Genomic DNA, 26,310 nt, shown 5'->3' with positions numbered 1-26,310 from the left:
TTACGGACCGTAGTACCGAAATTTAAATCTCATCTACAAAATATATCTTTGTCAACCCTAACTCAAGTTTTCATATGAATTTATTTTACTACAATTTAACACTTTTCCATATAACTTGCACAAACTCGCCAGAGAACCGAAAGTTGAATAGGTGAAGTCCGACATGAAGAGAGAAAACTAACCTAGTTAAAATAGCGAAAATGATCCGAGGTGCATGTTTGAGTAGTTCCAGGTAGAAGGTACTCTAGACCGGTTTGTGAAATACATGAACAACGTTCTCTCTCACTTTAAAGGAACAAGTACTTTAACTTTTTAAAAATTACTTTGCATTACATAGGCACAAAAATCTTTCTAAGGGCATACCATAATATGGATGAGAGATTTTTTTCTGCTTCACAAACACATAAAACATGAATATGGAAGAAAATGCGCATACAAATGGAAGACCTATACTTGGATTTGTAATTTCACATACGTACTTCAAATATTTAGCAATGAAAATTTTTTTTGAGTTCAGCACGAGAACAGGATTGACAACCTAGGCACGACTTTCGTAGCTAAAATGGGAGCTTTAAATGCACTAGAACATCCTTCGCAGGGCATTCGTTAATAGCAGTGCTAATTAGAACTAAAGAGGGTGTCCTGTGTAAATATTTTTAATAATAATTGTTTTAGGTTACCTTCAACAAACTGACGACAATCAATGGCATCGCAACTCAAGGTCACCCCTTCTACACCTTCTATATAAAAAGTTTTAAACTAGAATTTTCCACAGATGTATCTGGACCATTTGTCTCGTACAATCATGGACAGGTATGATATGTCTTCCTGGTTTTGTTAAAACAACATCTGCTGCGATTGGAAGTAGTTTATTTCTCTTAAAATCAACAACTGTGACCCAACTATGCTTAAGAAGTGGACCTGGCAACTTTGATATTAGCAACACCAAAAACATTGTGATTGGGTTTTAAACCTTTGAGTAGATCTGTGACATGCTTATTATAGCTGGATTTCTTTTACCTTCCAATAATAAGAGTTAAACATGATATAGAGGATGAAGTTTCAAGTTATGTCAATAATTTAGAACAATTTACTAGACTAGTTGTTGCTTTGTACTGGCGCTAATTTGGTGACATATATAATGATTTTGTATGCATTGATCTTTGTATGCGTTGATCATTTGTATGCGTTTATAGGTTTTACTAAATTTCTTCTGTTCGCCATTGCGCAACAAAACCATCAGCGTCTGGCAAGCCAAAATCATTTATCATAATAGGTCATTTCAACAGCAATTAATCACGTAATTTTGGCTCATTGATTTTTTTCTCTGTGTTTTAAAAACATTTGGCAAGGTCGTAATTATTATCTCAAACCGCAAATCAACACTAAGCCTAACCTACTATTTTTAGATATTTGCTGGCAACACTAACAAAAATGGTATTAAGTACAATTGGTTTAACGTGTCACTCGTTGCTAGGCGTTTAAAAATAGTTCCTATATTAATCAATGGTAGATCCGCCCTAAGAATGGAGTTGTATGGTTGTCTTGAAGACGGTATCATGTTCTCTTATTTAAACCTTAAATTATGCACCCGTTATTTAAAAAAAGACCCTTTTATTGTGCAAAAGATATTTAGCTTTTTCAAATCTGAGTTGCAATTGGTGACCAAGGAAAAAACCTAGATGGTCTATGTTTTGTACTGCTGTATATACCCTGATTCAATTTCCATCTTAAACATGAGGAGCATGTTCCTTAGCCCTCATTAGCTTTGGCACGTCAACTGTTGGGCTGTATTGGCCGATTTTTGACCGTAGATATGGGTTCGTCGGCTAAGGGGCGATGCTGTTGCAATATCTAATATTTCTCTGCTTTCGTGCGACAGAATATTCTGTTGTGCTACACATATTGTTATATTACATTCTCGTTTCTCAAAAGTGCTTCACAATGAGCTTAAATAGCGTACAAAATTATCCGCAAATATTCAGATCGGCAACGGCATAATTTTTTTTACAATAACAACTATACAATTTTGGATACAGTCAATCTTCTTCAAATACTAAAATCAAGAAACTTTCTATTAAAATTCACATTTCTCGTCAATCAAATCTTTAAGAATTGACAGGATCCTAATTAACGAATGTCGAAAATTCTGGCTGGAATAAAATTTAGCAGTTTCTTTCTCAGAACCGACAAGACCAAGAAAATATTTCATTCAATCATTTTATGGGTAAAGAACAAGCGCATAAAAAAAGATATGGGATACTTGTTCCTGTAACGCGTGATAAATTTTATAATTTTGCCTACATTTTCATAAAAAAAATTTTGATTGCTGAAAATCTTAATGAAAGGGGTAAAAATGGGAGGGAATTTCAAAGGGGTAAGTTCGCTTTACCAAAAAAATTTTTTTTATTAAAAGTAAAATTGTAATTCAGATGCATTATGTAAAATTCAGTAGGAGTATATATCCAGCATATATCCAATCACCAATAGCAATAGCGTATTTTTTTAGAAGGGAAACAGTTACTACCACTTGGAATGCAAACAGGAATAATTCCAAATTCCAGGCTGGCTGGGAACGGATATTTTAGATACAATGCACGTCTATTTCGTCGGGCTATTGGCATGTATAATTCCGGTCAACGTTCGCTGTATTTGGTGGTTGATCTGGTGAACCCTATGACTTTGACAGGAATAGCTATGCAAGGTTGTCTGCATTCTTCATATTGTGACCATAATGTTGTTCGCAAGTACTCGTTATTAATTCGGAATAATACAGCATCAAAATATAATCGATTGGGACAGGTATTTATTACTCATTTTGATTCTCATTTTCACATAATTTGAACTTAATTTTGTCGATTTTTTTATTTAATTGGTTCTTTTAATTGAATTAACTATTATTGATAAGGCCAGAGATTTATTAATGTTAAACTTAAGCTAATATGCCTCGTTTCCACATAGACAGTCTTTTAAAGAAGTGTTTACTTTACTGTTTTATGCGTATTCAAGTTAGGACTACCTTAATGGAATAAGTATTCGCGTGAATCTAATTTCGCAATTTCGCGAAATTTTAGTCTTTTAGCGAAATGCTTTAAATTGCCACTGTCCCCATTCGCGAAAATAATTACCCGCAAAGTTTTGTCAACTGCATCATTCACGAAATAAAATTCTAATGTTCTGATAAAAGCCGCCAATAAAGAAAAGGCGATATTTCTACAGTTTTTAAATCTTGCAAACTTTTTAGATTTTCAATGGAAATTCACCCTTCAGTACAGATCCGGTAATGAGTGTTTTATCAACACCTGTAACGGCGAGATATGTAAAGATTTCAAAAGACGAAGCATCTTATTCTCGATATATGAAAGTTGAATTATATGGACATAAACCAAGTAACTATTTTATTCTACTCTTTTATATAAACAATGCTAGTCAATCATACCTTTTGTGCATTAAAAAATAACTTTATATTCACAAATGCTTTTTGTCACATATTTGAAATTAGAAGTGATTACGTTAGATGTGCCCGCAGCATATCTTTTTAATTTAGGGGTTAAAAGAACTATTTTGTTGTATCATTTTTATTTTTAATTTTGTCTTTTTTAAAAAAGACACCAGGCGTAGGAAGAAAAACAGCTTTAAAAGTTTTTCTATTGTCAACGCGATATTGAAATGTATGGATTTGTGAATTTTTTCCTTTTTTTTTTTTTGGAGGTGGGTGAATGATTTAAATGTCTATTTTGTTTGTATTTCTTAAAGTTTAAAGCTCAAAGGTCCAAATTGAATCAACCTTAGCACACTTATAGTACGTCACAAAAGGAACAAAAAGACAGCAATAATTTTTTGCTTGCGTCAGCACATTTTCTGTGACGTCATCAAAAGCTTTAAAATCTTTAAAATGCTCATATCTGCTTAAAATTTAATTACTTCAGTTCTAGAGCGAATTTTTACATTCTGTTTGAAGTTTCTGACGGATAAATCAATGTTCTTTAAAACATTTTCTGGTTTTTACATGATCGCATGAACAAATGTGAAAAAATGCCCGAAAATCCGTTTTTTCCAATTTTCGGAAAAATCCGCAAAAAGAAGGAAATCGGACCACCCACGTGTCCAAAAGATGCAGAATGATTTTTCTTGATGAAACAAAGTTGTGTTGTAAGTTTCAAGTTCTAAGGATAATCCTAACAAGGGTGATTACATTTTCCTCTTTATAAGGGTTTCATAGAAATTTTTAGAGATGGTTTCGAGTAATAGCCAATATCGAAGCCTCAGAAAGGTATGGGACCTAAATATTAGGCAAACAAGTGTCTAATAGATAAATATTGAAACTCAGTAAGTATCAAAGCCATGCAACATAGTATTAAGGTGTTTTTAAAAAAACTGTCAGAGGGGTGCCCCGACCGAAAAGGTTATGTCAAGCTTTTTTAATACTCGAAGTCAATCCTTTAACCCTATTCGGTCCGGGGGGGGGGGGCGGATTCCGCCCCCCCTGACGGTTTATTTTAATAACTCCTGATTGCTTTGTTATATGGCTATGATACTTACTGAGTTTCAACATTTATCTATTAGACACCAGCATGCTAATTTTTTAGGTCCCGTACCTTTTAGAGGCTTTGATATTAGCCATTACTCGAAACTACCCCTAAAAATCTCTATGAAATCCTTATAATGGGGAAAATATAATAACTCCTGTTAGGATTATCCTTAGAACTTGAAACTTGCAACACAACTTTGTTTCATCAAGAAGAATCATTTGGAATAATTTGAACACGTGACTAACCCGATTTCCCGATTTTGTCGGATTTTACCCGAAAATCGGAAAAAAACGGATTTTCGGGCAATTTTTGGCAATTTTTTATCCGATCCATGTAAAAACCGGAAGATATGTTAAATAACTTTTATTTAGCTTTTAGAAACTTCAAATAGAATGTAAAAATTCACTCTAGAACAAAAGTAATTATATTTCAAGCAGATAGTGGCATTTTTAACAATTTTCAAGCTTCTGATGACGTCAGAGAAAATGTGCTGACGCAAGCAAAAGTTTATTGGCGCCTTTTTGTTCCTTTTATGACGTAATAGAAGTGTGCCAAGTTTGATTCAATTTGAACAACCCTTTGAAAAGTTGTTGAGGGGCGCCGGAATCTGCCCCCCCCCCCCCCCCCCCCCCCCGGTCATAGTATGTTCGAAAAACCCCGGACCGAATAGGGTTAAGTTAAATTTCCGCCTGTAGAAACAAGTAAGCCGCGTTATGCATCATGTTTATAACAATAAGGCTGTTTAACTATTTTTATGTTTTGCCTACCTTAAAAAACACTTCGATATTATAGTATGTTCCGGCATAGTAAGGAGTATTGACACTACACACGCGTTTACAAAGATATTGCCAGCCATACACAGTTCAATAGCATGGTGTCTACCTACCAATGAACATTTTCTCAGCATCAAGTTCAAAAAGACAGTTATCATTACTGGTATTTTATTGCAAGGTGATCCTGTACACAGAAACTGGGTGAAGAGATTTCGATTTTCATATGGCATGAATAAAAGTGAACTTATCACAGACAACAAAGTAAATAAACATTTTACTTACTACCAACACTAACAGGAAGTGGATTCCACTTTTGTTTTTGTTGGTATAATGAATATAATTCTAATTATAGGAATATATAGGCAATTCGGATCAGCATGACCCATTGGCAATACACTGGTTAACATCTGCAGTAATAGCAAATCATATCAACATAAAACCAATACAGTGTCAACGTGCTTGTTGTTTTAGATTTGATATACGAGGATGTGATGAAGGTGAGTTCACTGATTTAATAAATGATAAATTAATTAATTAATATGTCAAAAACAGTCCATCTGACCACATTTGTTATAGTTTTGCATAATTTATCATTTATTTTTGTGTGTCTTATGCACGTAGGGTGAGATCTAATTTAGGTAGCATTTGGTAAAACAGAGAACGAATTTTTTGGGCATAACCTGGTATTTTTGTTGTTTCCCAAGAGCTTAATATATATTTCTCCTTTTAGTCAATTTTTTTATAAACATGGGAAGATGTTTTGCAAAGTAATTTTGCAACTTTAATTAATTTAACGTAAGATAAGAACAGAAAGATTAGAAAATTAAATAAATGACTGATGCAAATGAGTTTAACCCTTTTTAGTTCATTTTACACCTCATTCTTTGCAAATACAAGCAAGCGAACAAAAACTGACCTTCTCCTGGAAAGAACCTTCAGTAGCCATTACTACCGTCGAAAAGTTTGTGGTGAGTATTAGCATAGGGTTTACCCAATTTTCCCTCCACCAACTCACATCAACCTTGCTTTACCTCCTCTGCATGAGTCGACATAATCTTATGGAAGGAGATCCTTTAAGTTGAGATATTCATACATATTAGCACTTAAGAGAAAAATTTTGAGTGAGCGCAAAACAAGCTAAAAAGAGCAACACGGAAGGATTTCCACTCGCTACTGGTCTTATTCAGGGTGAATAGTTTATAAAAAAACTTTTGCTTAATAAGAAAATCAAGTGTTTAAAACTTATGAAGGTTGATATCAACAGTAGTGTCAAATTTTATTAGTTATTTATTCGCCTATTCAAATATTCATGTTCTGTTTTCCAGATTCGCTTAGAGGCTTTCAAAACGTACAATGATTCCTTTGGTTACATAGCGACGTTTGATACATACGAACCTACATTGACCATAACCACGCCCTTCGCTGCAGCACATTTTAATGTCAGTGTGTTTGCTCAAATTGATAAAAATTTCACTGGAATTTTTGAGCAAGACAGAATTGTTCAATCATTTGTACAAGAACCAACAGGTTTGTTTTTGACTTTTTTTAACCATGCCTTAACGCTTTTTACTGAAATAAACAATAAAATAGCCATTTTGATTTGTTACTGCAATAATAAATCGTAAACAATGAAAAGATGCGTTCCATTTTCATGTTAACTTTACTCGTTCAGTGGAACATTCGTTAAGCGGAATTGCTTCATGAGATATTCCAGTTCTTAAGATTTAGCCGCAATTGGTATCACAGAACATTTACTCTGTTAATTTGTAGGAAACCACTTTAATAGTAACGGACACGTAGATTGACAATTTGTCATTGCATAGAAGACAAAGCAAGCCGTGGTAATCAATAGTGTCAAAAATCAACCCTATTACTTCATTTTTATTTATAGCCCCGCCAGCACCTGTAGTTACATCTGAAGATGTATCAATCAAGGGTGACATGACCAAGATCATAAAAATTCATACCGTGACTGATCTGTTTGGTCCAATCAGGTTAATAACATAATTGCATTTACCTTAAACCTCCAAGTTTTTTTTAAATTGGTAGCTATTAAGATGTCAGGGTCATCTTATTTTAATTACTAGTTAGTCCTGCTAAACAAATAGGTTCTCTGAATCGCCTGCGTAACCGTAAACAGTCAATTGTTGAATTTCTATGTTTCAGTGCATACCAGATTATTATTTCAACACTTCAACTGAAAAAAGAGAAACTTGACAACATGTATCTTCTGTCACAGAACACAGCCAATGCCTTTAAAATGTCATATTTTCTTGGAGCTAATATAATCGCTAACTCATCTGTTAACATGTATAACATGACACTTGTAGAAGGTGAAGAAACGAGTAAAGATTTTAACGGGAGATTAAATACTATCGCCATTTATCACTTTTATGTTAGAGCAGTCATTGTCGGAAAGGTAACTAGCGTTCTTTGGTAAGCTTTAGAAAATAGGAAAAACCTCTACATTCTAAATCTAATTCTTTACTGCTCAAGCTTATCTTTGTGTTTTTACTTTAAAATTTTCTTTCTTTTCTCTGCGGAAATTACGCGTCTCTCCCACTTGTATCTGAAAAACAGATTATTTCACACGTGAGAGAAATTTTATTGAAGATCCTGAAAAATAGTATGTTTGTAAGTCATTATAAAAGTTCTATATTCTAGGACGCCGCAAAACATAAATTCAAGAACAGGAATATTTATGGCAAATCGACTCATGTTATCATAGGTGAGTACAAACCGTGCGAGAAGGTAGTATCAGCTAAAACTTATTAAACAGACTGTACAAACACAGGGAATAAAAATTTGCAGAAGTAACTTGTTTTTTTCAACACATTATTTACAGCAATAACTTGTTTTTTTTGTTATTGGAACCAATACAGATATGTCGAAGCATACTACCAAGTTTAAACTATATTTACCTTATTCAGGCTGGGATTGCATAAACCGAAGTCAAAGGTTGGGACATGAGAAGAAGGGGGCTGGATGGACTAAAACGCCTTAACCTGTATTTTTATCTGATAACCTTTACTTTTAATGTGAATTATCACATTAAAAGGTGTTTGACTAGACTTCAAGCGCTCCTGCATTCTCCTTAGGGCGCAAAATGAACTTTCTGACACTTACATTTTTAATTACAATAAGACCTAAAATTTTCGGCGGAAAATGTTTCGGCGGAAAAACTTTCGAGCACAGCTTTTTATTACAGTGGAAAAATTTTCGGACAAAATTTATGAAGTCAAAAAACGTATGGGTTAGTCTTTTGAACGAATTTTAACCAAATCTCAAAAGTAATCATTACGGGAAATGACACAAAAAATGCTAGAAACATTTATAGTGTACGTATATTAAATTAAAATCTAAAAAAGGGTCTTCAAGATCCGACTTTATAGATGGAGCCTCAGTAAAATGTGAAAATAACAAAAATAATAAGTTCAAAAACTGCTGTTTTTATCGATTTTCTGAGTACCTTATATATAACTTCTATGCACTGGTCCTTTTTTTAAAAAAAATAGAAAAACGAAAATTTTTGGACTAAAAAACCCTTGCCAGACACAAAGTTCGGACGGTAAAAGTTTTGGACAAAAAAAAAACCGAAAGTTTTTCCGTCCGAAAGATTTCGTTTCCAATGTATGCTTAAATTGCGAGAAAAATTTAAAATATAACGATATTACATGAATCCATAATTAGAATTTTGTCCATTATAATTCGTCAAATTCGTCATGTTTAAATGTACTTTAAAAAATATATATTTCATTTTATTAAATTAATTTTGATAAATTTAACTTTTCTACTTTTGCTGATTAACAATAATTTTGCTTGAGCAATGACTTCAACTTTGTGAGGGAGCTTTGAGCGATCGCCAATTAATTCACCAGAATATACAATGATTGTTTTCACTCTTAATATCGCTTGCAGCATTTACAATCAAAATTGCATCCCAAAAAATTACATTGTTGCTCAGTCGCAAAAATCTTCTCTATATAAATCCAGCTAACATAATCTTAGTTGACAATCGGCTTGTGGTAATATTTTAAATTTTCTGAATCAATCAAGCCAGTTAAAAAAAATTTAGCCTTTGAATATCATTTGGGTAGATCATGTGTAACAAATTAAAAAAAAAATGTGCTTACGCTAACCTGAACGTAATTTAATTAACAGTTTTATCACTTGTTAATAGTTTGTGGTTTAAAGATTTTTTTGGCAAAATGCTAAAATTTCTGCTTCTTTTAAACTTACAATAAGGAAAAGTTCTTCGAAAGTCGTTTTTTTTTTAGTTTCTTTGATTCTTTGTATTTGCAAAAACAGTATTTCCAAGTATCCTTTCTTTTAATGCGATATGCTCTAATTTTAAGAACGTAGAAGTTTACCCAAATTGTCAAGACCACACCCTTCAAATGCAACTTCAATGCTTCTGCAGCTACAAAGAGGGCCAGCAAACACAAAGTGAGTGACATCCAAGGAAATTAACATAAAATGCCATAAAAAAGGAAGGAAGTTTTACATTGTAATACCAATTTCACATACATAATTTTTGCGATTATTTTGAATAAGTAGTGATAAATATAGGAAATATTATATAATAAGATATAACATATATAATATATTTTAGATATTATCAGGTTGCTATAATGAAATTAAAACCTGGTACCACAAAACTGCAGCTCAACGCATCTTCATCTTACAATGTTTTTAAAACGTACAGCTCAGCTCAATATAACGAACCCTACATTGCAGCAGTCTTTGATGGAAAAGACTTTGAAAAATACCAAATGTTTGCCATTGGTAAGTGACATTTGGTTGTGTGTGAATATGACCCATCAGAAGCTTTGCTATTTGATAAATCCAATATACTGTTAGAACAGATGTACTTCCAACAGTTTTATACGTATAAGATGTGATAGGTTTTTCAAACAATATATAAACTGAAGACGTAGTATTTCGTTTAACCACATTCAGAAAACTTGTCCCGAATGTTTGCTAAAAAATTGTAGTAAAATTGGGATAAAAATGTTTATTACCTTATCTTTTTGAACCCGAAAAAAAGCTAAAACTACGTAACGAAAACTTGAGGATCAGAGAGAAACGTTTTAGAGGTATAAAAATTACTTGATAGAAGCATGAGAAAAAAAAGAAATATGACTTTAGAATTGTTGACAAGGATACTTAAAATAAAATATCCTTATTTCGATTTTTTTCACCTGATCACCTGTTAGCCGAGAGTCACCATGTCATCAGCCGTGACTAAATACCAAAAAAGCTAACCAAAATGATCAGAAGTCATATTTCACTCCCTAAAACATTATGCTTCAGATGTTATCGCAAAGAAATTTAGAAAACGGGGGGCTTTTCAGGGTTAGATTCACATCAGTTGATACATATAAATAACTTTTCCAATGTGCATGTGGTGACTCAAGCGATTCCTCTTTCATTCAAAAGGTGATGGAGCTGTATATACTCAGGACTCGCAAAATGTTCGCAAAAAAAGATCAACGACAGAATTTGTAAATGGCCCATTAAAACTAGGAGAAACCTTTGTGATATTTCAAAGAATATCAATAAGCGTAAGATTTTTAATGTTTTTAATTCTTAGTTCATTCTATCCATCCGTATATATAATATTAATAATTTTACATTTCCTAAAATCGAATGCAATTTATTAAGTCTTCCCATGTTTACAGAATTCGTTTGTAACAACGCCATGGTCTGAACCAGTGTATATTGATCCACCAGGTATGTAGAACTCAACAGTATTTATTGTTTGAGTCGATCTAGGTTTAACAAACGGCGGTTTTAAACCAGCGTTAAAAGTTATGAAAGTGTTTTTTTTTACGGAACATGTACTTAAAACAAGTTAACTTAACCAGACTTCTAATCCATCATGGCGCTGGTTATGCACTTTAAAAAAACTAGTCGGTGTCCCGTGTAACCATCCATGGGTTCGTCTGTCATTTTTACACCGCACTGCGTGCGTCTCGCTACTTGTGGAGCTATTTTGCGTCACAGACGTATAAGGTTATTATAATATACTAGTCGTTAACCCGTGGAAAATTCCACGAGGTCGCCCGTCCTTTATATATTACATTTCGGGTTTCCGTTACGGGACGCGATAACCCTTTTGAACAGACAGAATTCTGCTATTCTGAGATATTTTATTTGAAATTTAGTAAATGGCAATTGGAGTAGTTGGAGTGTCTGGACAACATGTTCCCAGTCTTGTGGCATGGGAATGAAAAGAAGAAAGCGGATATGTAACTCTCCTGTACCAAAGCATGATGGATCGAATTGTGTGACGTTAAAAAACAAAACCGCATTAAATGAGACAGAGATTGTATCTTGTACTATGAAAGAGTGTCCAGGTACGTGAGTTACAAAAAATTACATATGTGTGCCATCTCTATAAGTGCATGTTTTTTGTTGCGCTAGTAACAGAGTTTATATCTCGCATAGTAACTTGTTTATGTATTTGTTGCCTGTGCAAAATTGTTGGTTATTACATTACAGTTCTTTTTTCAATTAAGGTTATCAATAACCGTTAAGAAATGTAAAAAGAATATAAAGGTCAAACGAATGTGTCTTTCAAATTAAGTTTATTATAGTATTAGATTATTTCTGTATGATAACGTCTTTAAACTAAGAGAAAGATTTGTTACCGTGAGGTTTTCGATTTATCATTCATTTTCATAGTTAATGGACAGTGGGGATCCTGGGGAAACTGGACGTTATGCACATCGACCTGTAGTGGAGGAATACAAGAACGGAGACGGTTTTGTGATTCACCAACAGCTAGATATGGCGGTCTACTTTGTCTGCTACCAGATTTTAAGATTAGAGGTACTCATGAGATGCAATCAAAAGTCTGTAACAGCAAACCGTGCCCAGGTAACGTACTTGTGATGCACTTTTATTAGGTTAGAAAGAGCATATTGCCTGTATAAGCAACACGACCACCAGATACTTTCTAAATCTTGTTTAACTTCTTTTTCGATGTAGCGGGCGCATTCATTGAGATTGCCATGAATTGTTCTTCTATATGTTCTTATAAATTTGTTGTTTTTTTATATTGGTGGCGTGTGGCCTAGAGGTCATGGAGTTCGCTTTGTAATCACGAGGTCCCTGGTTTAGTCCACAGCACAGTCATATTTAGCAAGTGTCTTTTAGTCAGCTACGGGTCAACCTATTGATTTTGTTATAATCTAAATTACAATTAAAGTAGAAATTGAGAAGGTTTCATATAATCATTTGCGTTTTTAAAAGCAATCATTGCTTTGCTACTGTCACTGTTTAAATTTCTAATGAATATCTAGTGGACGGTAATTGGAGTCCTTGGACGCTTTGGTCCATGTGTTCCGCACAAAGCGGGTGCGGTTTTCGAATTCGAACTCGCAGTTGTACCTCACCTCCACCTTCTAATGAGGGAGAGATGTGTCTTGCCAATGATGTTCGAATGAGTCATGAGAAAGATGTGAGAACATGCTACAAGTTCTCTCCTAAAGGTACAGAAGCTTAAATAACTTGTAGCTATGTTTGTTTACATTGTGTAGAAATGGCGCAACATTTTTATTAGTTATGTGTCGTCGTTCTCTATTGTTTCATTGTCTTTCTGGCTATCTAAACTTAGGTCCAAATATTTTTTTACTATCAAACTTACCTTTCTCCGTTACCAGACAATACAACTTGGAGCTTATGGAGTCCATGGACAGCTTGTAGTGTTACGTGTGAGAATGGAAACAGGCGAAGAACAAGAAAATGCCATGGTGACAATTGCATTACCACAGATGGTGATGTTTCAAATGTGGAAACTTTGACGGAAGTATGTAGTTTACAACCCTGCCCAGGTAATTATTTTAGTTGTTTTAATATTTCCTTTTCTAGCTCCTTACCAGGAGTGTTTTTCGGGAGCTACAAACCCTGATCAACACTTCTTTAGACAAGACAGCTAATCTTAAAGTTTGTTAATACGAATCATTACATTGCCTAATTCTATATTAAATTCATGCATTTTAAACTTGTTAATGTCAGATTGGATTTAGGATATAAGGTCTAAACTTTTAAAACCAGCTAATTGTTACCGACCGAAAAATTGCACTTTTTCCCGAATTTCGAAGTGTATTACTATTATCCTGTTAATACTGCTATCAACAAAGGCCCAGCGAAGATGCGCTGATGCATTCACTATTTACATTAAAGCTGCAAAAGTCTTCTGAGCACAGCCCTTGCTCAACTGGAGAACCGCATGAGATATCAATTCCATTCATTTACGGAACGTTAAGTAGAAAATATTTATTCATACTTTTATAGTCTGTCATGACTCCACCTGGGTTTGAAACCACAGTCATAAGTACTGAAAAAATAGTACCATCAATATGCCTCCAGTCAGTAACAATCAGTTTGTATGCAGATTACCCTGCCCACTTATTAAATTCAGCAGAACAATACAACCTAAATATTCGCCTCCATTTTTCTCTTAGTGGATATTCAAGTACATAGTGTATTTGCCAAATGAAACACGCCTATCGACACATTGTATTTTCACACGCTGAGTTGCAGATACAGATAAACTGATTAACTATCCAAAATATTATTGAAAGGAAGTCTCAGAAGAGTTTACCACTAAAAAATGAAGGTCTAAATGGGACCAGTAAAATCAGAGAAAATATAAAAATAATGTCTAAATAGATATAATGCAGTTAAACAAATGAGAAAAAAGTAAAAAGAAAATAATAAAATCAATGTATAAGAATTTTGTAGATTCAATAAAATCGATATCAACAAAGAAAACTTACTGGTAGAAGTGTGATACGTGTGTGGTACGAACCACTAATGTAAAATGCTAACAAAACCAAATATCAAGACCAAAAAGAAATAGCTAAAAAAAGACGAAGTAAACACCGCCTAGAAAATTCTTAACACTTGTTCCTTCTGAAATTAACAACAACAAAAATATAGCTTCAAAAACATCCCTTGCCATGTCTGAGAGTCATTATAATTATTTCAGAGAACAATGGTAAAAACATCAAGCATGGTTCAGTGCATTATACTCCTAAAGGGACACAACTAAAAAATATACAGAAAAGAAGCACTTATAGATATAAACAAAGGCTTAATACACTTAAGATAGACATAGATAAACAAAAACTTAATGCGTGCACATAGGAATTATTAACATGAAATATAATGCTTGTTTTTGCAATATCTTTATGTTTACATTATCTACTGTACGCACAAACCAATTATAATGCTTTGATGACGGTTGCTTTTGGAGAATTTCAAGTCTTGTTTACATATTTTAGTTCCGAGAAAAAATCTAAAAATTGTCGTTCGAATTTAAACCTGTCTGCAACTTTGTCTACCTTGTATTAAGGAGAACATAATTTTAAAAACAAAAGAATACTGAAAGTTGCACTAAGGAAGTCTTTACACGAAGTTTCATTTTTGGGGCAAAATGGAAATATCATTTTGATCTCTTTTCTAGTGTTTTTAAATGTTTACATGATTCCAAATAAAATGAAACCTATATCGATGTTGCTTTCTTTACGGTCAGCAAACTGAAATGAAATTGATATTTTGCCCACAAAATATTCATGTAATCACAATTTACTCAAAATGAAACTATTGCGCATGTGCAGTTTACACAAGCCCGAAATGGAAAAAATCTATGTAAACACAACAAAAACTCATATCGGATATAAGGCTACCAAAAAGTTCTTTCATTATGCCAAAATGTGTATGAAACATTGCAGTACCATAGAAGCAGTTAAGAAATTTAAAAATATTGGGCCTATATGACTAGAACATGACCAAAAAATTTTACAATTCCACCACTCTTCTCTGTAATTTTAGTGCATGGTCAGTGGAGTACATGGACACATTGGGGCGATTGTATGGCAACCTGTACTGAAAGCAGAGAAACCCGATATCGCTTATGCGACGATCCTTTACCAAGAAATAACGGGAGTTTGTGCATAACGAAAAACAATTATTCAAAAATTTATGAAGTGGAAAGCAGAAGCTGTACTTCTAAAACATGTCAGCAACGATTGAGAGGAGAAGGAGATAAAAGTAAGTGTTTTTTCTATATGGCTATATGGTAATGTGGATTTAATATAATTGTTTGTTGATAAATTTTCTAGCACTTACTTAAAAGGGCTACAAAACGAGCTGTTGTTTTTACTGTAGCGACTTACACAAAAGTCCAGCTTATGACGGGGGAAACGTTTAAAAGCAAATGAAGACCCAAAACAATAGCTTAAATAATCTTAGAGATCATATTGAACCCAAAAATATAACTGAAAATGACAGAAAAGTGACTTACAAATATTCAATACTCCTACTTATTCTACATAAACACCTTCTTTTAAATCAAGTTTTCTGGTAAAAGAAACTCTTTTAATCTAGCTACTAATCTAGCTAAATTCTGCGCAAAACAAACAAAATTATTGCATAGAAAACCAGTCAAAGCAACAACAATGACTTTAAAACCTTTTTAGACGTATTAATTACCTTTTTTTCAATAAAGACATTCCTTTATGATGTCTTGCTTTTACATCAAAACAAACTTTTCGTTGTTATTGTTATGTAGTGTGTTTTGCAGACTGTATCTTATTTTATTGCCAAAAGAAAATACTAAAAGATAATGTATCCACTTTTGAAAAATACAATTTAAAAAGTAGAACATCATGAAAAGTAATTATTCATTAACAGGTCGTCCATATTCTTGTAATATAGTGGATATAATTTTTTTTACTTCGACTTTCTGAGTTGTTTAGCTATTACACAATGTTATTAAAAATGCGCGAGGATAGAAAGTAACATTAATGACGGAGATCTTTCTTAAGCGTTTTCGTAGCCCCGTTAACGAGGAATTCTTAAACAGCATTAAAGCTGTTGAAAGTATAACTTATAAAGCTATCACTCTGGTATTCTGGTTTCAACTTAGGTATCTTAGCTCAAAAATTAATCTGGAATGCGTTAGCTTTGCCCTAATGTTAGTATCATCTGAATCAAGGTTAAAGTATCTCAAGATTAATTTCAGTAAGATATAAAATAGAAATTGCGTAGTAGTTGAATCTTTAAATGGTAACCTGAACGATGCAGCTTAAATGTGCCAAAATGCCATTCGAAATGAAAAATTATTAGGTCCTGCTTGAATAATATGTATAGGAAAGCTGCAGTCGACCATAAGGCATCCTTTAAACTCCAGCTTGCGTAAAAAGACATCATCTAAACCACATTTAAATGACGTTAATGCAAATTAGGAAAATTAAAGCCATAGCATTGGATTAACCTTGTTTTTATTTTTATTTTCTATTTAGGTAGCAAAAAACTTTCAACGTTAGAATTTCTTCTTACTCTTTTTGGAGGATGCTTAATCGGCATTATTTTACTGGCTATTGTTATGCAAATTGCAAAATGCAGCCGCAACAAAAAAGACAGTCTGGTGTTGCACGAAGTCATCCAAGGAGTTGACAACATTGCCTTATCTGATACTAACGTGTCGTCAAATAACCCGAAAAATGCAAAAAATATCACAACTAGTGGTGTTGTTGTCAATAACAACAGTGACATTTACAAAGAAAACGAATGAACAGTCAATAAATGGAAATATTGTTGTGTACATATTATTAAAGCAAATGACAGCGCTAAAAGAATAGCTACTTGTGAAATTTTAATTTCTTCGAAACGATGAAACACTCTGATTAACATAATTTAACGGATTTGTGTAAATATCTCAAAGTTTTAAGTTTATATGATTTAACATTTTTTAGTTTTTCATTCCTTAAATTTTACTAAATTGAAATAAACTGAAATGCGAGTGTATTTTTATTCCTTTTTAGGTGAGCCAGAGAAAGAGAAAAGACAATAATATTATGTTACAAATAAGGAAAAAAGAGAGACACACTGGTAAATACGTACCTTAAAGCTGTTGTGTAACACGTGATAATACATTGTAGATAAGTGGGAGGTAGAGGTACAGTGGCCTTAAATATCGGTAAAAGGACGCTCACACCAGCTACACCAGAACATAGATTAAACAAGCTGTACTCACAGTGGGTTGGCTGAACGACTCATTCTTTCATGATTTATAATTTAAAGGGTGCGGCTTTATATAGATTGTGTTACAAATTAAATAACTGATGCCAGCACTCGTTTTCTCGTTTTCTTATCAACGTTTTTTAAGGTCAATCTAAAGGTAATTTTTTTAATGCATGTAATTCATTTAAGTAACTTTAGCAGTCTAAAAAAAATCCAATTTCCCTCTGCGATTTTGTGGCTTATGGACATTGATAAATCTTTTCTGTCCGATCGTGCTATGCTCAATATATGAATACTACGATGGCCCTGAAGGTTCATTGTGCGCACGCACAAATTTCCTCAACGCGCACCATTCCAGGGAACATAAGTGCTTTAATTTACGCGCGCTCAAGTTATAGTCTTGCACGCACAGCTTTGATGCACGCACCATTGTATTAATACGCGCAAGGAAAAATTCATTCACGCCCGCGAGAGCATTTTGGCACAAATTTAATCGATATTTTCCATCTGGTCCTGATTTTGTTAAATTTTCATTGCTTTGTTTGCGGGGCAGGAAACAACATGGCGACATCGTATCTGCCTTGTTTAAGTTCAAAATGTTTTGATAGAGATGCTTTAATAACTTCTTACTTTGGACAAGGCTTTAGTAATCTAGAAATCCTGGGATTCTTAGCAGCACAGCATGATGTGTTTGTGAGTTTGTCTACCTTGAAGAGAACGCTTTCCAAGTTGGGACTGTATAGACGACATCCGGCTAAGATCGAAGACAGAGAAGAAATTAAAAAATTGGTTTCAATGGAACTACTCGGCAGTGGAAACTCAATGGGTATGCCACTTTAAGTACATATAATCATGTATGTTTCTAAACAATCTATGTTGGTGATTAATTTATTATATTCTTTTTATAGGGTACAGAAAGGTTTGGAATGTAATAAAGAATTTGGGGATTCCTGCTAAGCGAGCTACTATCATGGAAATCATGCGAGAATTAGATCCCGAAGGTGTGTCCACGCGGAGTAAAAGGCGGCTGAGGAGAAGGGTCTATACAGTCCCTGGACCTGATCACCTATGGCACATCGATGGATATGACAAGCTCAAACCATTCGGATTCAGTGTACATGGTTGTATCGACGGGTTTTCGCGGAGAATTATTTGGTTAGAAGTAGGTGTAACCAATAAGCAACCAGAAGTAATCGCACATTATTACATTCAAGCTGTGAAACAGATGAATGCAGTTCCCCTACGTATTCGCTCCGACGACGGGACGGAGAATAGTATCGTAGAAGCTATACAAATTGCACTGCGCTCTGCTCATGATGATGAATTTCAAGGGTTGGCCAGCTATTTAATCGGGGCATCAACGGCAAATCAACGCATTGAATCCTTATGGTCGCAATTCCGATACGACAGGATTATATGGTGGCGAAATTTTTTTAAGGAGTTAGTAGATTTTGGATTACTTGACTCAGGTAATCCAGTTATAACTGAGTGTGTCAGATACTCTTTCATTCATTTGATAAGGAAAGATTTGAAGGAATTCGCGGAGAGATGGAACAAACATATACTGGCGCCAAGTTCTAACAAAATACTGCCTCGTGGTCGGCCGGATACCTTATACTTTGTACCAGAAATTTTCAACTCTCAATCCTTTAGAAAAGAAGTAGACTTAGCAGAAGTGGACGAATTTGACGACCCACAATTTTGCGTTTCCTTGCAAGATAACAGCGCAGAATTTTTAGAATTCGCAAAAATTGTTTTTGAAATGAATAATGGAAGAAGTAACAGACGGCCAGAAAAAATAACTGAGGCGTTTGAAGTTTATATTAGTTTATTAGAAGCTGTGAACAAATACATGTAGAATACATGCTTAACATAAAGTTAATACACACTTTCAAGCTAGTGGTTATAACTACATTTCTCATACAATGTAATAAATCTCCATAACTTATTCTCCCAGTTCCAAATTAAATTTCCACCAACTTTAGATCAAATGCGCGAAAACTGAATTCGTCATTGAGCGAGAATTGATTATGGTAGTACCAATAAGATATTTAGCGATGAAAAAAGTTGATTTCTTGACAAAACAGTGTTAATTACATTTCATTCTTAAAAGCAGAGAGGTTAAGAATATCCGAAGGCTTGGGTCAATATTTCAATGATCTCATATAAAAAATATGCCAGACTTGTTTGAAATTTCCAACTTGGGAAAGCTTTGGAAAATTCAAATCAACAAAAAAATCGAACAAACCAAGAAGAAATAAAGCTGATAAAAATATTATCAAAATGAAAAATAAAATTACTAAGTATAATGGAACCAAGTTTTTACACAGGTACAGTACCTCTCAAATAAGTGCCCACATTATCCAAGTTAAAAATAAGGACTAAAGTAACATTAAATGAGTTCTTTTATGGATTAATTTTAATGGCTTATTTTCCATTTTAAAATAAAGATTGACCAATGTGCAAAACTAAATACGCACCAAAGATATTATACATGCAATAAATTCTTACAAAATTTGTGGGGGTGTATTTAATCATTTAATTAGCACATAATAAATTCAAAAATAGGGAATGAATGGTTGTACCTGCTATGTAGTCACTCACTCCTTTACATAATTGCTTTGGGGCATCATATCCATGAAGAAGTGCAACAGCTACAAATTGCCCAAATGCGTAATAGTCACCGCTGTCCACTCTAAGAAGGTCATGCGAAAAAACTTCACTTTTCGGTCTTCCGTATAGAAGCTGGCCACTCACGTTTTCATAAAACAATGTCACTAATTCTCTTCCTGGTCCACCAGTATCTACACCTGCCTCCAAAGCTGATGCACTAGTAAATTCTACTTTCATCTTTCGTAAAGGATTATCAGAAAAAAAAATTTTCATTTTTGTAAGAGTGTCACTGAATAAATATCTCCGTCTAACATTAAAGGTCACTACATTGTTTGCATTCTTCGCCAAAAATGCTTGAGATAACGCTTTTAAATCTTCCTCAAGTGACCTGATTGAGCTAAGTGAAGCAGCCATAGCATTTATTCGAAGTTGGCGTAATGCATCCTGATTCGGTCGATCTTCAAAACTCGTCTCTTCGATACATTCTACATCACGGTTGGTTATATCTGAATTGAGGGAGTCAGCAAGCAAGACAAAAATACAAGTATGTTTTACCGCAAACAACACATATCTTCCGCTGATTGGATAATGCGTTTGAATCATCATCAGAACTGGAATCAGATGAATCAAACATTGGTTCTGTTACCAATAGGAAGTAGATCCTGGATGCTGTCAGACCACGTTCCATTAAATATTTTTTGATTGATTCATCTTTATTCAATTCCTGTCCGGACGAGTCACATAGTCGGATAACCAACTGAAACGTATTCTCATTAAAGAAATTCTTCCCATTATCTGGGAAGAAATATTTTAAAGAGATGTCTTTAAGCTCCTCAAAAGATGGATCGTCTGCCGCCTCAAATGTCGCAAATCTATGTCCACCACCCTCAGACTGCTTAACGGTAACAAAATTGCCACATATGCCTTTTCTTTGGTATCTCACTTGCACTTTCATTGACTTTGAAGACTTAGGTGTATTTTGTTTGTTCGGCGTTTTCTTTTGTATTTGATTCAGCAATTTATTAAGGCGTACTTCAGTCTTCTCCTTTTTAGGATGGGAGGATAGTTGAGTGTCTCCATTAGTTTCTCTGCTGCGTTTAGCATTAGGGTTACTGCCGATAGAAGGGTTGGTGGTGATGGTGGTGCAGCTTGCGGTAACATGACTGTTGACAGTGGTTGTACTTGGTGGTGCAAAAGTACTACTGGAAGGATTTGAGGAGAGAGCTCGCTCTACTTCTTCCCTGACTATTCTTTTCAACAGTGATTCCATTTCTATAAAGAGAAAAAAATGTCAATAAATACACCCTGGCTGACAAGCATAAAATTAAAGCCACCATCCTTATATCAAAGTTCGAGCACATTAAAGCATAAACCTCTGATTTGATAAGGATTTAGATGGAAAAAGAGTGATGAATAGCCAGCAAAAAGATAACATAAAAGCTTCACACTTTACCTCGACAATGTTGTTCAGTATCATGCATGAAAGTGAAAGTGGCTGCTCTGTTTTCGTAGTCGAGAAAATGTATAAAATCCAGACCCAGTGACTTTTTCCGGGTTATTGAATGCGGGTCTATTCAGGTGCGTGGAAGTTCAAATTCGAGACGCGCGTGGAAAATTTCGCGTGCGTATATTTTAAAGTCATGCATGCATACAAAAATATATTAGAATGGTGTGCGTTGAGTAAAAAATGTGCGTGTGCACAAATTTGTGAGTGCGCACAATGAACCTTCAGGGCCATCGTAGAATACAGTAAGAGACCGCAATACTGTCTTCGATGAGCACAATTAACCCCGTCATTTAACTATTCATTTACAGGTTTATAGGAACATAATAAGCAGGGATTTCTAGGAAATAAATTTAGAAATTAGGTATATTGATGAATTAACTAAGCGTTTAAAACGTTACAGAATAAAATATTGTGTCACGAAATTTATTTTTACGAATTGCAAAGAAAACCCCGATATTTCTCAGAATTTAATTTCGCGAATTTTTGAAAAACCTTCAGCTAGAGTAGGGAGTGAATTTAAGTACAGTAACACTGCTTTGACACTTTTCAACGCAAACCCCTCGCTAACGAAAACAATCATTTGGTACCTCAAAAAATCTGTGACGTCACAGATTTCACCATGCCTTAAATGAGTAAAAAGATCTGCTTACATCAGCAAAAACGACGGCATCCGACAAATCTGCTGACATCAGCAAATCGAGTCTCCAAAATTCTGCTGATCTGCGACAAACATCTGCGCATGTGCAAAACCTCGACAGAATCCCACAGTATTTTGAGTAGCGAGGAACCGAAGTTCTGTCCACTTCAGAAAAAATCCGAAAGTCCTAATCTGCAATAAAGATGGCAAACACGTCGATCTATTTCAATGAGAAACGCGCGGAGGGGTTGAAGAGGATGATGAGGATTGATCATAGGTTCAGCCGGCTATATAAAAAGGAATTGTTTAAGATGTACACCAATGACTATAATTTATCGTTGCATAAAGCTGAATACTACGACAGCCTATTGAAAGAGCTGCTTCCGGTAGCCTGGCATCCAGACAGAATTAAAGACTGGTGCTTTTCAGAGAATCAAGAAAGGATCTTGAGCTATTGTGGAGCGGAGCAATGGAACACTGAAGAGAAGAAAGTTGCCACGAACGCTATTTTCGAGGTTGGAATTGTTATAATAAATGTGCATCAACAGTGAATCAAATTCGAGATGTTCGAAATTGTAGAAGTCATGATATTTATGACCGGTGTTGGTATCTCTCTACCACTTATGGCGTTGGCATTAGTGCAAGAATCGTCGAAGGAGAAGGAAAATGAACGATTAATTGAAGATTTGGAGGATCGTGCTAGTGCTTTAATGAAAGAGAATGAACGATCAATTGAAGATTTGGAGGATCGTGTTAGTGCTTTAGTGAAAGAGAATGAACGATTAATTGAAGATTTGGAGGATCGTGTTAGTGCTTTAGTGAAAGAGAATGAACGATCAATTGAAGATTTGGAGGATCGTGTTAGTGCTTTAGTGAAAGAGAATGATCGATCAAGTGAAGATTTGGAGGATCGTGTTAGTGCTTTAGTGAAAGAGAATGAACGATCAATTGAAGATTTGGAGGATTGTGTTAGTGCTTTATTGAAAGAGAATGAACGATCAATTGAAGATTTGGAGGATCGTGTTAGTGCTTTAGTGAAAGAGAATGAACGATCAATTGAAGATTTGGTGGATCTTGTTGGTGCTTTAGTGAAAGAGAATGAACGATCAATTGAAGATTTGGAGGATTGTGTTAGTGCTTTATTGAAAGAGAATGAACGATCAATTGAAGATTTGGAGGATCGTGTTAGTGCTTTAGTGAAAGAGAATGAACGATTAATTGAAGATTTGGAGGATCGTGTTAGTGCTTTAGTGAAAGAGAATGAACGATCATTTGAATATTTGGAGGATCGTGTTAGTGCTTTAAAATAGACAGAAAATAAAACGATGAAAGAACAATGCAATGACTGCGAACGCATGCTTGATGAGTCTGACAGGTGTGGATGCGGGCGTAGACTCCTGATAAGAGTTAACATGCTGTTGGAATTCTCGTCACGGCATGGCATGGTGGTTTTAATACTGTATAATTTTGCAAAAAAATAGCAATTCTGGGCAGCTGGAATAAAGTAATTGTCCTGACCGAGCTCGATCCCAGGTACCTTCGGATGAAAGCGCAGATCAATGACCACAGGACCGGCATGACCTGACACGGAGTGTTAGAGGTGATGTAGAGAATGTCTCGTAAATTCATCGTTATTTTTAATTTTTTACCATCCAGTAGGCAATCATCCTCATCTAACTGAGGGCAAACAAGTCTTGTAGACTGAATCGTAGTCTCCCTTCGTGTAGTACTTCTTGCGGGGGTCAAAAGGTAAGCCTAGGAGCTTGTAGAGTTGTTCATTAATGACGATTGTGTATCCGTCATTGACACGGAGCCTGAACACCCCGTTTTTTAAGACAAACAGTTGGATCTTACCCTGTGCTTGACTGTGGACAATGGTCGCTAAATCCTCGATTCTGTACAAGCCGTTTATGATTTCAATTCGGAGTTCCTCCTAATTAGACCCCACATTACGGATGGTGAAGTCGTTGTTACTGTAAATATTCAGCCACGTAGGTCGAATACTGATCGACTTTAGAGCAATCCTCGTATCCTGCCCTAGGTAATCGTCAAAAATCGTAGGCTTCTCGATGTTAGTGATGTAGAGTTGCTTCATGTTTATTCTTTAAGAAAAGATGAGCATTTACTCATACAACCTGAAAGCAAAGTATGCACCCAACCATGGGAGATATTTAGAGAGACTTAAGGGGATGACCTTTTAGTGCAGAACATCGTTATTGATGCTCATGGGTCCTCGTTCAGGGTGAAATTTTCAGACATCTTTGTCGACTATGAATTCCATTCTGGCACTAGCGGGCTAGTGAAGGAGTGGAACACCCACCCTTACAGTCTCTAGTCCACTCAACTTAATTTTGCTACCTAATGTGTAACATTTGCTTGTGGTATTTCCATGCAGCATCTTACCTCCGAGTTGCCTATGGTTCGTGTCATATATCGATTTCACGCCTATTTCCAAATCCGTAAAATTCTATCGGAGCTTGACATTTCTCTACCGGGCTTAGTTAGATTTTGACGTCTAAACAACCCCTTCAACGAAACTCCAGCAACTGGCTTGCGAGTTAGGAGTACCCGGTGGTGAGCAGGAGTGGAGGAACAAAACCATCTTCAGTAGTTGGCAACTTCATCGCAAAGATTATCCTGGTTCAGGCTCTAACTATCTTGACGAGGACTCGTGGAGTCGCCGGATCATTGAAAAATCCCAGAGCCTCACTCGTATTGGTATTGAACGGTTTTCCCAAAGCGTGCGCTTCTATGTCTAACCAATTCTCGAAAGCCAGGCAAATGCAAGATCTTGAATCATTGGAAACTAAGCCGGCGCAATTGATTCTTAACGCCTGTACCTGACGACATTTGAGGACGTGATAATTAGACCTAGCAATACAGGAAAGAAAATTGCCGAATTTCAAAATGTGCTGAAATATGCGCGGTCCAAGGTGGATTTTAGTGCTGCTTATGGCGTCTATATGATCGCAAGTGACATGAGCTTTCATATTGGAAATGTTGTGAATTTCACGAACAAAATTCTCATCAGCAGAAAGTATTTATCTATCGGTTTTAACCCGAAGATTAACGCTAGCGAGTTGACTAACAACGCGGAAGAGAGTTCCAAGCATCAAGTAACAAGGCAAGAGTTTGTAAGGGAGGGTACCACCGTACCCCTTGGAAAGGCTAGCGAGCCGACTAGCAACGCGGAACACAGCTCCAACATCAAGCACAAAGTCAAGATATTGTAGGGGCCTATCAGAGGGGCCCCCTTGGTAAAGCTCAAAAGCATGATGACAACAAAGCTGCCTTGATTACAACTGGGCTAGGGCTAATCATTGCCTATATTTGGTTAAAGTAAGGTCTAATGTGTTTTTAATCAACAAATTAGACTCGAGCTTGCGATCTACAATTTCCCCCTCTTTCCAACGTAGGCCACAACAAAAGCGACGGCAGCAGCGATTGTCATGTAGAGGTGTTTGGATGCGTATTCGACAACTTTTGCTGCTACTCTAAAGAAGAACGAGACAACCGTGCCAATAATCACCGGTAGCGCCGCACCTGCCTTACCTGCCAGGTATTTTAAAAATTTTCCAAGCCTTTCCAGCTGTTTTTGCAAAAGGCTCTTCCCTGCCGCACTTCCTTCTGCGCCTGTTGTGGAACCTCCACCTGTAACTGCAAGTACGATGGTGGAAATCAGTAGACCAATAGCCGAGAAGATGCTTGCTATAGTTATCCATGGCTCCTTGAACAAGATTCTAAGCATTTCAACGAGAGACTTATCGTCTGCTGCGATTTTCATCAGCATTTCTTTAATTGCTTTCAGTTGGCTCTGAGTGTCGGATGATAGTGAACCGTTCTCGTACTGCTTCCTTTTGATCTTGGAGTCTTCCCTAGCCTTGGCAATGTCTTCGTTCAAGATAGTTTGCTGTTCCTCATATACTCCAGGTGTAGCTTTCTTCGTCTCAAACCTTTTCACCTTGGCTTCTGCTTTCGCGATCTCGCTGTCGTAGAACATCATCTTGCTTTTCAAGTGCTTCAGGTTACCCCTTAGCGTTTGAAGTTCGAGGGTGAGCCCTCTTCTTTCATGCTCTGTAAATGCTTCGCTGCCTCCCAGGAGAGTTTCTTCCATAAGGCTCTCCGTTTCATTAAGGACGTTCTCGAGCAGCGGCATCACTTCGATATCATCGGCCTTCTCTTCAACGTAAACAATCTCGTTAAGAAGTTCCT

General features: G+C 35.5%; 3 protein-coding genes across 3 annotated transcripts; 2 read left to right on the top strand and 1 right to left on the bottom strand.

Moving 5' to 3' along the window:
- The first annotated feature begins 14,997 nt into the window (after positions 1–14,997).
- On the top strand, positions 14,998–17,171 carry LOC130625071 (uncharacterized). Its single transcript, XM_057440151.1, has 3 exons — positions 14,998–15,367; positions 16,621–16,866; positions 17,143–17,171. Exons 1-3 carry the CDS (start codon positions 15,190–15,192, stop codon positions 17,169–17,171), a joined length of 453 nt encoding a protein of 150 aa, XP_057296134.1. The 5' UTR covers positions 14,998–15,189.
- A 470-nt stretch (positions 17,172–17,641) lies between these two features.
- On the top strand, positions 17,642–19,255 carry LOC130625986 (uncharacterized). Its single transcript, XM_057441109.1, has 2 exons — positions 17,642–18,167; positions 18,250–19,255. The coding sequence occupies exons 1-2, from the start codon at positions 17,903–17,905 to the stop codon at positions 19,197–19,199; spliced, it is 1,215 nt and encodes a 404-aa protein (XP_057297092.1). The 5' UTR covers positions 17,642–17,902; the 3' UTR covers positions 19,200–19,255.
- Positions 19,256–20,459: 1,204 nt separating this feature from the next.
- LOC130625972 (uncharacterized) lies at positions 20,460–21,631 on the bottom strand. Its single transcript, XM_057441093.1, has 2 exons — positions 21,408–21,631; positions 20,460–21,226 (listed from the first exon to the last, which is right to left on the bottom strand). Exons 1-2 carry the CDS (start codon positions 21,433–21,435, stop codon positions 20,475–20,477), a joined length of 780 nt encoding a protein of 259 aa, XP_057297076.1. The 5' UTR covers positions 21,436–21,631; the 3' UTR covers positions 20,460–20,474.
- Between the last annotated feature and the right edge of the window lie 4,679 nt (positions 21,632–26,310).

Source organism: Hydractinia symbiolongicarpus, chromosome 14 (genome assembly GCF_029227915.1).
Source record: "Hydractinia symbiolongicarpus strain clone_291-10 chromosome 14, HSymV2.1, whole genome shotgun sequence".
NCBI classification, from domain to species: domain Eukaryota; kingdom Metazoa; phylum Cnidaria; class Hydrozoa; order Anthoathecata; family Hydractiniidae; genus Hydractinia; species Hydractinia symbiolongicarpus.
This window is presented reverse-complemented; position numbering and strand designations above follow the sequence as displayed.

What these genes read in the sequence shown, in the direction of transcription:
- LOC130625071 (XM_057440151.1), top strand. Translation starts at nt 15,190, where the DNA reads ATGGCAACCTGTACTGAAAGCAGAGAAACCCGATATCGCTTATGCGAC. An exon ending in GAGAGGAGAAGGAGATAAAA is followed by an intron (nt 15,368 to 16,620) that starts GTAAGTGTTTTT and finishes TTTTCTATTTAG; the next exon opens with GTAGCAAAAAACTTTCAACG. An exon ending in TGTTGTTGTCAATAACAACA is followed by an intron (nt 16,867 to 17,142) that starts GTGACATTTACA and finishes ATTCCTTTTTAG; the next exon opens with GTGAGCCAGAGAAAGAGAAA.
- LOC130625986 (XM_057441109.1), top strand. Translation starts at nt 17,903, where the DNA reads ATGGCGACATCGTATCTGCCTTGTTTAAGTTCAAAATGTTTTGATAGA. An exon ending in CGGCAGTGGAAACTCAATGG is followed by an intron (nt 18,168 to 18,249) that starts GTATGCCACTTT and finishes TTCTTTTTATAG; the next exon opens with GGTACAGAAAGGTTTGGAAT.
- LOC130625972 (XM_057441093.1), bottom strand. Translation starts at nt 21,435, where the DNA reads ATGCATGATACTGAACAACATTGTCGAG. An exon ending in TACTGAACAACATTGTCGAG is followed by an intron (nt 21,227 to 21,407) that starts GTAAAGTGTGAA and finishes TTCTCTTTATAG; the next exon opens with AAATGGAATCACTGTTGAAA.